The following is a 13,560-nucleotide window of genomic DNA, read 5'->3' as shown; positions in this document are numbered from 1 at the left end:
AACGTGCGAGGTGCGAAAGTGTATTGGGCGCAAACAGACCTGATACCACATAGTCTGAACCCCCTTCTCCCACAAAATATGATGTAAATTAAAAACAAATTGTTCAGAGAATAATTGAATTCTTTCCACTAGAAAAGATCTATTTTTATATTGAAATATGAAAAATCAGTTTAAAATGTTAGTTCCTATGGCTTTATGACGTCCTATTAACCTATGACCTTGACCTCAATTACAAGGTCACAAACCATGGACCTTGAATCAAAATATCCTAGGTCTTTAATATGTTTGGTTAATGAGAACTACCACTTGACGCGTAATTTTAAATGTAAGATGGACAAAAACTCCCTTTTATTGTATGCGCAGCCTTTCAACCAAAATATACAAGTAAGGACATGTCGCAACTAATAATTTATGAAAAATTATTTGTCAAAATGTCATACAGTATTTGAAAAGAAGTGAAAATAAGCCAAAATCAAAATTTATAATATGACCTTGACCTTTGACATTGACCTCATTTTCATTTTTAGTACCAATGACCTCATGAAGACCCTAGGTCTCTATCAGTTATGGTTTACCAGTTGAAAATGCATATCGCTTGAATCAAATGAAAAAGGGGGAATAACTCTCATATGGAGTCCCCATAGAGCTATGGTTCAAACGAATATTCTTATCCTAAATATGTAACGAGCAATTTGGTAAAATAAAATCTTTTACGGTTACGAAGGAGAGGTGGCCACAAGAAAAACAGTGTTTGGGGAGATAACTCTTACAACGTAATGTATTTTGTTATAATTACATTTGATATATGTTTCATTATAATACTTTATTCTGATTGGCTAACTGCACATCACATGTTATTCCTCAAGCAATTGCATCACTCAATAAAACTTTTCATTCATGATAACACAATAAAGTGCACAGATGAATTGAATAAAAAAGTTATAAAATTCGTGTTTTCATGATCCTAGCTAAAAAAAGTAATTATAAGTATTGAATGTTTCTTTTTGTAACCTCATAGGGTTGCAAAAGCGTTGACCGTGTGCACATTTTTAGAATGAAGCGCTTATGCGCTTCATACAAAAAGTACTTCGGTCAACGCTTTTACACCTCAATGAATTTACAAAAAAAAGCATTCAATACTTATATGCAGTTGTAAATTTTTAAAGCAAAAAGAGTTAATACTAACTTTCACTTTTTTGGATGTTCATGTACATTTTGAATGTATTTATTTTTCTCAACTACATGAATTTTTTGGTGTATTTTTAATGATATATATGAGTAGTCCAAATAATTATTAAGTCTGGCAAGGCTTTTTAAATTTTATTCTGGGACATCTTCCTATGACCACAAGGCTATGTTAATTTTTTTCTGGGACGCCTTCTTAGGAAGCCTTCCTACGAACGTCTTAGGAAGGCGTCCCAGAAAAAAATAAAATAGCCTTATTGGATATTTTTATGCATTATTTAACCAGTTGAGTCTTTTTTTACAGGATTGTTTGTTTAATGCTGTTTAAACATTACTGGAAAAAAAAACACCTTAAATTTGCTAATTATTTGGCATGAAAGTTTGATTTATTGAAAGGGACTCATAGTTTTCCATTTAATTTTAATAATTGTCTGATGGTTAAAACAATAGCTTCGTTGTTTACTTTTATACACAACAACATATTTACTTTGGTCTCGTTGTTTACCTAATATTCACTATGTACTTGGTAACAGTTATTAATTAATTGAATAAAAAATATTATAATAAATATTATTGGAAGCCGAATTGACGTCAAATAGGTGCCGATTTGACTAGATGCCAATTTAACCAGGTGCCGACTTGACTTGTACGTTTCAATTCCTCTGCGATCGTTTGCGGTATTTTCTTGAGAAAACCTATTTTCCATCATCAAAGAGAAGAAGAAACTGCTTGAAATGATTCCCGAACGCTTCGTGATTGTTAAAATAAGTTTAATTCACTCAAAAAACAATTTTAAAACTTGCGATGTTTAAACAGGAAGTTTCAAAAGCACGTGTAAAAGAAGAAATTAACCGGTGAGAGTGGAAATCCGTACATAACATATATCACTATAGAACGACTTTTAAAGCAAAACAGTTTCATCCTTTTGTAAAACAGTCTTTAATATACCTATCACATTAATGTTTGAAGGGTCTTAAGCTTATTCAAACCATATAAGTCGGTATGAAACACCAAAACGGAATGATAATAACCGATTACGTTTTGTAGTTTACAAAATTCTGGACTGGTTCCTGTCAAACTACAACACTTTCTTCGACTGTAGTGGAATACAAACAGAAACCAGTTAGTTTGTAAACTGGTTCCTGGCTGATTACTACACAATGCTCATGCATAATGATAACACAAGCACATTCCTCCAGTTTGTATTGAAATTAGTAAATACGAAACCAAGCGCGGTAGGCAGAGAAATCAGGTCGGCAGTTATGGAACAATGACTGCGTCATTTTCCAAAAATTAAAAACACTTAACCTAGATATCTGATAAATCATAAAATGTACATGATCAAACTGTATCACACCATGAAACTATCATCTTATTGTCTGACCAATGGTCAACAGCTTTGGCAATCTTCATGAAAAAGCATACAAAAATTCAATTGATCTGTTTTATACAAAATAATATTTATCAAAACTTTTTCTTTTTAATGGTTTGAAGGGATTGATAGTTTATTCACTTTTGTTAAGATAAACTTTTTTGAGTTATAAATCTCTACACTATTTCTCAGCATGAAATGCCAAATAATTTTACTTATTTAAATGCTGCATTTTTAACAGTTTACTTTTATCAACTGACAAGGGATGACCTAAGATGTGTAATTAACCTCATACCATACACACAAAAAACAATGAGTGAAATATACATATAAATGCAAATTATGTGATTTAATACAAATTATTTAATGCTGTATCTATATTTTCCCAAATAAAAACAAATATGATTCAAGTCACTTAACACTCTTATCTAGAATAAAAAGAAATATCAAAAGTTTCTGGTCTTAATAAGAGCTGGTAGAAATTGGTCCTTTTTAATAGTAGGTTTAATTAAATTTTCAGATAATTTCAAAGCCAAATCGTCCATTTGAAAATTTCTACATATTTAGTATTAGAATGAAATTCAAAACAGTGTAGCTGTGGCCATTGATTGACACATTAAAATCATCCATTGACTGGGACAATTTACGTGAACGTTTGTCTGTAACGACCACTGTTCACGACGTGCCTACGATAGACATTTAAACTGTGGGGTCACCAAAGGTTTCTTAACGCCTTTAATTATAAAATAATTAGAAAAATTAATCAGGAATAACCTTTGTGTTTTGATTTATATAATTGATATAAATCAAAATATCATGTTATTTCTGATTAATTTTTCGAATTACTTTATTTAGGTGTTGAGAACCTTTGGTGACCCCATAGTTTAAGTGTCTTTAAAAAGTACATAGTGAGCATTGGTCGTTACATACAAACGTTCACCTAAATTGTCCCAGTCAATGGATGATTTTAATGTGTCAATCAATGGCCACAGCTACACTGTTTTGAATTTCATTCTAAGTAGTTTTCATAAACATGGGCAGATTTTTTATCTGTCATAATCTTGGTCTTTGTGACACACATAATCTATAATACTTTCATATCACTATTACTAGCACCTATCCTTAAAATCCTGAGAGATTTCCAAATACATTGTATATCTATACCTAGCTACTTTTTACATACATATCTGTCTTTTAAAATTGGAAAATAATTATATTGAAAATAATTTCTTTTTCTCAATACTGAGAATTAGTCAGTGGTACAGCTATCTGAACAGCATATAAATATTCAGAAAAACTTTTGTTGCATAAAACACCATACACTTTTCAGTAAAACCTGATTTAGAACATTTCAACCCAAACAATACATGTTTTAAAGGCACTTTTATCCAATGTATGAACTGGAATCCGGCAGTGAATTGCTAAATGTAAAAATAACAATCCTCATAATACAGATACAGTTAAACGAATATCAACTTTCTTTAGATGTACAAGTTTGCCTCCAATTTTTTCCCTTTTTATTCTTGGACGAGCTACAATGTCAAGATTAAATGTCCTTGGCTTTCGTACTTTTCTCCTGAACTGTAAAGAACTGACTCCTTTTCTGGTATTCATTGAGAATACTCTATTCCCGCTTCCTTTAGCTAGTTTGTACCTTACATTATCTTTAAGAGCTACAAGGGCTGGTAAAACTTTCAATATTGTCATTCTAGGTTTGATCTGTGTCCTAGGAACTGTTATTATTAAAGGTTTTGATGGATCCAAGGGCTCCTCAATTGTAGAGTTCATATTGGTGTTGTTATCCTGTAAAATAAAGAGACAGAAGACATTATAATTTCTAATATTAAACTGTTTTTCCAAGATGTTTTGAATACACTGGAATTAAATGTAGTTGTAACTTAATTTTAATTATGTAATAAGCCTCACCTCCAAAAAAAGGTCACATATTTCAATATTTTCCTATTATGAAACTCATAAGAGATTACAAATGTATATGAATGGAAGCCGTCATCCAAAATTTAGATCAGTTTCTGATATTTAGTATGTAGGTCTTCCAATTTGGAATTTTCTCATTTTAAATTAGTTTATACATGTTTGAATCAGATGAAAAATGAAAAAGCTATCAAAAATGAATATGGAATATTTTTGCAAATTTCACTCCTGAAAAATACGCCCGTTTTCAGATTTGTTCAAATTATAAAACTCATTCAGATTTGATAATTGGGTGCCTTCATTAAAACCCATAATCCATAAACAGGAATTTGTTGAGTGATGAATTTGAAAACAAATCACACAGTATAACTGACTTATATAAAACCTGAAACCAAATTTTAGAAATCCTTGTTAAGTAGTTCCGGAAAAAAATGCTATTGACAGAAAGAGGTAAAACAGTATACCCCCTTTTCAAAGCGGGGGTATAAAAAGATTTTATTTTGCACTTAATTTTCTGTGAAATATATGCCAAAGAACTTGATACTATGGAATATGTGTATACTTGCTGTAATGGGTTCTTACACCAAGTTATATAACTATATTTCATTCAGTCACAGAGATCTAAACTGGAATCTTAAACCTTATCTTAGAGATTAATTTTAAAAGCTGAATCAACAGCCATGAGAATTTTATAATGTGACTTATCTTATGGTTCCTAATTTCTGGTTGTGTATATCAACAATACCACTGCACACCTAATGATATGGCTATTCATCTTACCTCCTATACATTTCTAGGAATATGATTGGTTAAAAGCGTTCTCGTGGAAACCGTGTATATTTAATATTAGGTTAGTTGGGAGGCGGGCTTATCTCATACAGGGTTAGTAGTGGAGTTGTGTCCCTTTATATTCCATATAAGGTAATAAGGAGGCAGGGCTTATTTCATACACGGTTAGTAGTGGTGTTAAGTCCCTTTAGAAAAACAAAACAGTACTGAGAAAAAAGGTTTCAACAGACGAAGAAAGTGATGATAAAGTGAAATAAATTCATAAAACACATTTAAATCTAACAAGTTGTCAGTGTTGGCATCTGTTTTTGTAGGATCAAAGGAAGTAGTTTCCATGTTAATTCTTACTGTATTGAAAACTTGCTCACTTTGATAGATCTGTGGTCTAAATTTTAAACGTTAAGATAGACGTTAACATAATACGTTATATATGGGGTCAGCAAATTCCATATGGGGATTCGAGCTTCACTCTCACCCCATATGGAATTTACTGACCCCATATATACTGTATTAGGTCACTAGCACACTTTGTAACTAATAATGTCTTTTAGTTTTTAAGATCTTGTCACAGACTTCAACATGGGTACTAAAAAAATCTGGCTTCAACTTTCCTGAGGTTAATTAAATGTTTACAAAACATGGGTTTTTGATGTTTATATAGCATTTACCTGTATACTTCTTTTTGCTCTTTTTGACAGAGGTAAATCTTTATTTTCTATATCACACCCATAACAGCCTTCTCCTGGGGGGACACCTGGTCCCCCTGTTGGGGCTGCTACATGAGGTATGTTCTGACCCGGTTGTAATGTTGGTTCTACAGCCAGAACACAATGCCTAAAATACATGAAGCCATACTAAATGATTTCATTGATTCTTACTTACAATATTAACATGTATTAGTATAGTCAGGGAGATCCGTTTGCGCCAAAAATGCGTCCTTTTGTGCCACAACTTTTTTTCTCCAATGCTACGTTTGCGCCACGTTTTAAAATTACATGGTATCATTTGTGCCAAAAATAACATATCTTCTTCTTACTGCTGATACATTGGTACTTCCCAATTTAATGTATCTAGTAGCTTGTAACTTCACTTCATTGTCCAAAAACACAAACATTGAAGGATGATATATGCATAAAACAGTTCATATTAATTCCTAACAAGAATGTGTCCAAAGTACATGGATGCCCCACTCCCACTATCATTTTCCATGTTCAATGGACCGTGAAATTGGATAAAAAATATAATTAGGCATTAAAATTAGAAAGATAATATCATAGGGAACATGTGTACTAAGTTTCAAGTTGATTGGACTTCAACTTCATCAAAAACTACCTTGACCAAAAACTTTAACCTGAAACATGCACTTTCATTTTCTATGTTCAGTGGACCGTGAAATTGGGGTCAAAAGTTTAATTTGGCTTTAAAATTAGAAAGATCATATCATAAGGAACATGTGTACTAAGTTTCTAGTTGATTGGACTTTAACTTCATCAAAAACTTCATTGACCAAAAACTTTAACCTGAAGCGGGACAGACGGACGAACGAACGGACGGACAGACGGACGAACGGACGCACAGACCAGAAAGCATAATGCCCCTCTACTATCGTAGGTGGGGCATAAAAATAATAAAGTCCATACGCATGGTGGGAACAAAGCGCTCAGCCATCAACATATGTGGCTAAATCATAATCAGCAAAATCTTCTATTTTCTTCTCTATTGGCATATCTTTACTTATATTCAGCAAAGCAATAAGTTTTATTCTCTCTCTGTACATTGACTGTCTAATGCTTTTTAAGTCATTACTCTACAAATGCTCATCTTCATAGTGAAATGTCTCCGAATATATGATACTTTTTTAGACAAAAATAAGAATAAATATATATTTATCATTAATCTTTATAACAGAAATGTGTACAGGTAAATTGGCGCAAATGAGTTACGAATATTGGCGCAATTGATACATTTGGAAAACAAAATTTGGCGCAAACAATACCCCCAAAAAATAGTAATTGGCGCAAAAGGACTGAGCACTGCCTATAGTCAATGGTGAACTGTAAGTAGGACTGAATAGCAAAAATATGTTAACCTGAAATAAGTGAAAAGGTTGGTGGACCAAGTTTTCCCGAGATAGTACATAAAGGATTTGATAATTCATTTTTCCTTTGAGGATATTCATGTTGATGAAAATAAAAGCATAGTCAATCCTTTTTTTTTTTGTATCATAAGTTCTAACTTACTCAGATATTTTATATAATTTAAATGCTTGGTGTCTTATACTTTTCTATAAGATTTATAGAAATGTTACATGTTCATCATTTATATTGTCCTTTGCAATGGATCGATTCTATTCTTTGGTGTTGAAATGAGCAAGAATATTTGACCACAAGACACCATGACCCCTTCCTATTATCACATTACAATGTTCAGTGAATCATGAAATTCAGGTCAAAACCATAATTTTGCCTTTCATTACAAAAGTTCATATTATAATGATTATCTAAATTAAGTACCAATTTGATGTGCCCACAACTTCATGATAACTTCCTTAAACCAAACTGAAATTGTTCTGATTTTAAATTCACATTTTCAATTTCAATGAACTGCAAAATAGAACAGGCACACACAACAAAAAGAAACTCATCTACTTCATAGGCTGTGCATAAAATGCAAATGTTATCTAAAAATTCTTACTATACCTACCCTTGCCCTAACATATGATATCCAGTAGGACATCCACATGTAAAGGAGGACACTGTAGGAGCACAACCAAACAGACATGGATCAGTACCACAAGCATTTAAAGCTGAAATTAACAAAAAATATAAATAAATAGCAGAAAAAGATATAAAATAAATAAAGGGGAGACAAATAGTATTTTTAAGATACATATTTGCAATCTCCTTTATACATTTACCATAGCATGGGGACAGTAATAGAACAGCATCTTCAAAATCTTGCTATTTGATTCAAATCTCTCCTTCTTTTAGAAGTTAGTTTTTTTATATATATTAATTTAGAAATTCATGCATTTTCTAACACCCTGGTAGTGCTATCTATAAATTGTTATGTTTTTTTTTGGTAAAAGATGTTGGTTGAGCCCAAATTGAATCTTTGAAAGTTGAAATTGAAGAAAATGGAAATTCAAAGTCCATCCCTTACTGATACGGGACAATAGATTGGTATCAAACCATCCCTTGCTGATACAGGACAATAGATTGGTATCAAACCATCCCTTACTGATACAGGACAATAGATTGGTATCAAAGTCCATCCCTTGCTGATACCGGACAATAAATTGGTATCAAAGTCCATCCCTTACTGATACAGGACAATAGATTGGTATCAAAGTCTATCCCTTACTGATACAGGACAATAGATTGGTATCAAAGTCCATCCCTTACTGATACAGGACAATGAGTTGGGATCAAAGTCCATCCCTTACTGATACAGGACAATGAGTTGGGATCAAAGTCCATACTGAAATTAAACTTACTGATACAGGACAAGAGATTGGTATCAAAGTCCATATTGAAATTAAACTTACTGATGCAGGACAAGAGATTGGTATCAAAGTCCATACTGAAATTAAACTTACTGATACAGGACAAGAGATTGGTATCAAAGTCCATATTGAAATTAAACTTACTGATACAGGACAACAGATTGGTATCAAAGTCCATACTGAAATTAAACCTACTGATACAGGACAATAGATTGGTATCAAAGTCCATACTGAAATTAAACTTACTGATACAGGACAATAGATTGGTATGAAACCATCCCTTAATGATACAGGACAATAGATTGGTATCAAACCATACCTTACTGATACAGAACAATAGATTGGTATCAAAGTCCATACTGAAATTAAACTTACTGATACAGAACAATAGATTGGTATGAAACCATCCCTTACTGATACAGGACAATAGATTTGTATCAAAGTCCATCCCTTACTGATACAGGACAATAGATTGGTATCAAACCATCCCTTACTGATACAGGACAATAGATTGGTATCAAAGTCCATCCCTTACTGATACAGGACAATAGATTGGTATCAAACCATACCTTACTGATACAGAACAATAGATTGGTATCAAAGTCCATCCCTTACTGATACAGGATAACAGATTGGTATCAAAGTCCATACAAAAATTAAACTTACTGATACAGGACAATGAGTTGGGATCAAAGTCCAACCCTGTATTACACTGACAACTGTAACTACCAGGCATATTGATACACTGGGACACTCCACAGATAGAACCATCAGTACATTCATCTGTGTCTGTAATATAAAATATACAATGCTTACAAAACAAGAATGTGTCCAAAGTACACAAATGCCTCACTTGAAAAGCACACAAATATCATTGACTTACCATAAGTGGTGACTTTTTGACACTTATACAACTCAACTGCATACAGAAAATCATTGATTTACCATAAGTCTTTCCTCTTAAACTTACCTAATCACAAAACAAACCAAAATGATTTAAATCTTAAAAATAGTTTTCCTGTTAGTTTTCTTCCAACTAAAGATAAAGTTTACAATGACTGTGCCTTAGTCCAAGTTGATGTTAGATGGATTGGGATTTTATGTTTAGTTCCTCTATCATTTATGCTATAAAGCCTTCTATTTTAACATTTTATTTTATTCTTATTTGCAAACAGATATTATTCAGTTTTCAGCATGGTGTCATGCACATCTCTACAAAATGACATTGAAACAAAGGACTTCTCTTCCAAAATCCAATCACTATCTAGCATTTCTAGTGTCTGTACATTAGAAAAGGTAAACCCTTATTTTTTCAAGGAGCAATTGATGGTCAAAAGACAAACAGTAAAGATAATAAATGTAAAAATAAACACCTTAAAAATTGAAGTCACCACAAAAAGCATTTTGCATTTTCACTGTAAACAAATGATTAAATGCTGCTAGAACTGAATTTTAAAAGCTAACATACCTTCACACTGTCCCCAAGCATAAGTCTGTATGTACCCTGGAGGACATGAACACCTCCATGATCCAGGGAAGTTCTGACAACCCTCTCTACATCTTCCATCAGCACATTCATCTACATCTGCAACAAAAACACTTTGAATGTATAATCTGTCAGGAGAATTTTGAGTTGATACAGTCAACTTCTTTTTAACAATCCTAACCAATTACATCATTCATCCACACAAAAGCATTTTATTTCTTAACATTTTTTTCTGTTGATATATTTACTTTGTATCCTCTTATTTAACTAACCCATACATTATTCTCCTGTCATATCCCTTTAACTTACCAACACATTTTTCTGTTATATCCACTCTATATCCCTTTAACTTACCAACACATTTTTCTGTTATATCCACTACATATCCCTTTAACTTACCAACACATTTTTCTGTTATATCCACTATATATCCCTTTAACTTACCAACACATTTTTCTGTTATATCCACTCTATATCCCTTTAACTTACCAACACATTTTTCTGTTATATCCACTCTATATCCCTTTAACTTACCAACACGTTTTTCTGTTATATCCACTCTATATCCCTTTAACTTACCAACACATTTTTCTGTTATATCCACTCTATATCCCTTTAACTTACCAACACATTTTTCTGTTATATCCACTCTATATCCCTTTAACTTACCAACACATTTTTCTGTTATATACACTGTGTGAACCCTTTAAATTACCTACACACTTATATCTACTTTATATTATCTTAAATTCCTAACACATTGCTTTTCTGTGACATCCCCTTAACTTACCCACACATTGTTCTCTTGTGACATCCCTTTTACTTGCCCACACATTGCTTTTCTGTGATATCCCCTTAACTTACCCACACATTGTTATCCTATGACATCCCCTTTACTTACCCACACATTGTAATCTTTATATCCCTTTAACTTACCCACACATTGTCCTCCTGTGATACCCCCTTTACTTACCCACACGTTGTTCTCCTGTGATATTCCCTTTATTTACCCACACATTGTAATCGTTATATCCCTTTAACTTACCCACAAATTGTTCTCTTGTGACATCCCCTTATCTTACCAACACATTGTTCTCCTGTGACATCCCCTTTAAATTACTCACACATAGTTCTCCTGTGAAATCCCCTTTACTTACCCACACATTGTTCTCCTGTTATATCCACTTTGTACCCCTCAGGACATGTACATCTGAAACTTCCTCTTGTATTGTGACATGTGCCCCCTGGTCCACACAAACCACGATTTTCATTACATTCATTTATATCTGTAACAGAATACATATATACATAGAAATTGCTGAAAAATTAATGCATCTGCTTACTTACCAAAAGAAATGCATTCAAACACATGTTGCAATTGATAAATAATCTTATATCCATGTATAATCAAACAAGCTGCTCAACATTTCATGATTACATACAGAATATAAGATGAATGTGTCCATGGTGCAATCACCCACATTTGAACTTGATCACAGTTTAGTGGCACAAATAATCATTGTGTATAAGTCTTAGATCATTAGAATGAGGCAGAGTTCAGTTAGAGTGCAGAAACAGCAAATTTGAATATTTTCTTGAATTCATAAAGGGACATAACTCAAGAACAATGAAAGTGATGCCATTGCTATCTAAATCGATCTGTGTTTGGTGATAATAAGCATTGTGTTTTAGTTTTCTTACATATTGTAACTAACGTAAACGAACAAAAATCAATTGCTGGAATGACAGATTGAAAAGGGGTAATAAACCTGAATGCCTCCTTTACCTAGCAACAGTGTGGGGCTTAAGAATAAGTGTAATATTCCTGTTTCACATACCTATACACTGTTGTCCTGGTCCACGTCTGAATCCTGTCATACACCCACACTGGAAACTTCCTACTGTATTGATACACTCATGTTGACAATTATGCTGCATTGTTGTACATTCATCCAAATCTACAAAGTTTGTTCAAAATAAGAAAATAAAGTACTTATCTCATCATCATTACACCATAAAAAAAAATAGACATATGACACTATTTCAAGAGATAAACATGTACATGTAAAAATTATAAACCTTTAAAATATTGCCACACAATAAAATCCAAATAAATATTTTTCAAAAGTTGGCAGCTATGCATTACATCTTTCATCATAAGTATAATCATTAACATTGCAATAGACTACAGCAGAGTAAATCAAACAATTCATTACAGGGCAACCTGTGTAATCCGACACACTGGGGACCAGAAAAAAATGTTGGTTAAAGCATGGTGTCGCAATACTCAGGTTTTTTTCTCCAAAGATAGGCATATTTTGGGACAATGTTAAAGCAGGATGTTGGAATACTCAGGTGTCAGATTAGATAGGTTACACTGTATAAAACAATTATTTAAACATTAAGATTTGGTTTTCAGTAAAACCAATCTTTACTGTTTACCTACCTCTACAAGACTTTCCATCCATATTCAGCACATAACCACGAGGACATGCACACTTGTAACTGCCTGGGATATTCTGACATACAAACTCACATGGCTTCTGACGATCTTCACATTCATTTACATCTGACAACAATGAATAATCTCAAATGAACAATTAATGTGGATATGATAAATTTGAAAAGAATACAACAAAATTAAAGATGCAATCTTTGCAAAAACAAAGGAACAAAAAAAAAATTAGCAAGTTAAAAACATACAACCCTCAGCAACTTCTTGATGCTTTTTTTCATCTACTGTTTTACCCAATGTACATGAATAAATTAGTAAGTGAATTAAGAGATAACTGTATTGTATTTGATGCTTTGAGGACGTCCATCGGTAGTTTTACTGTCGCAAATTTAGTTTACCTGGCGACACAGAGCGGAGACAGGTAAACGGGTATTTGCGACAGTAAAACTACCGATGGATGTCCGCAAAGATTCAAATACAATACAGTTCTAATGCAAAACAAGTTCATAATTAAATTTCAATCATTATTTCAGTGTAAAATCTTCATTAAAGAAAATTCCGCGAAAATATGTTATCTTCTTTGGTCCCTGCACTAGGTGACATCATTGGTATTCCTCCGGCCTCAAACATTAACACCGGGCGTTTTCTGGCTTCTGTGCCGCTTCAGAATGTAATAAAATTTGATAAAAAGAAGATTTTGAGATGCAACATGTGAGTTTTTTTGGCTTATTATTGTAGAAATTACATGTTATTCAATACATTCAGCAATTCAAAATTTCGGCTTCCTTAGTTACAGACAAGGAGATAGAGAATTTTACGTTAACTGTCATCCAATC

General features: G+C 32.8%; 1 protein-coding gene across 1 annotated transcript in view; it reads right to left on the bottom strand.

Annotated features, from left to right (window-relative positions):
• Positions 1 to 3,596: 3,596 nt before the first annotated feature.
• The window catches only part of LOC139520242 (fibrillin-2-like), a 91,509-nt gene continuing 81,545 nt past the window's right edge, over positions 3,597 to 13,560 (bottom strand). The window contains exons 59-66 of the mRNA XM_071312727.1: positions 12,716 to 12,838; positions 12,108 to 12,227; positions 11,427 to 11,555; positions 10,252 to 10,368; positions 9,450 to 9,572; positions 7,982 to 8,084; positions 5,947 to 6,112; positions 3,597 to 4,360 (exon numbers count right to left, since the gene is read on the bottom strand). Of these exons, the coding sequence (XP_071168828.1) occupies positions 4,001 to 4,360; positions 5,947 to 6,112; positions 7,982 to 8,084; positions 9,450 to 9,572; positions 10,252 to 10,368; positions 11,427 to 11,555; positions 12,108 to 12,227; positions 12,716 to 12,838 (1,241 nt within the window). The 3' untranslated portion in view covers positions 3,597 to 4,000. The remainder of the gene's footprint in view (positions 4,361 to 5,946; positions 6,113 to 7,981; positions 8,085 to 9,449; positions 9,573 to 10,251; positions 10,369 to 11,426; positions 11,556 to 12,107; positions 12,228 to 12,715; positions 12,839 to 13,560) is intronic.

This window comes from Mytilus edulis, chromosome 4 (assembly GCF_963676685.1).
Source record: "Mytilus edulis chromosome 4, xbMytEdul2.2, whole genome shotgun sequence".
Classification (NCBI taxonomy): domain Eukaryota; kingdom Metazoa; phylum Mollusca; class Bivalvia; order Mytilida; family Mytilidae; genus Mytilus; species Mytilus edulis.
The sequence above is the reverse complement of the archived record's forward strand: the minus strand, read 5'-3'. Positions and strand labels throughout refer to the sequence as shown.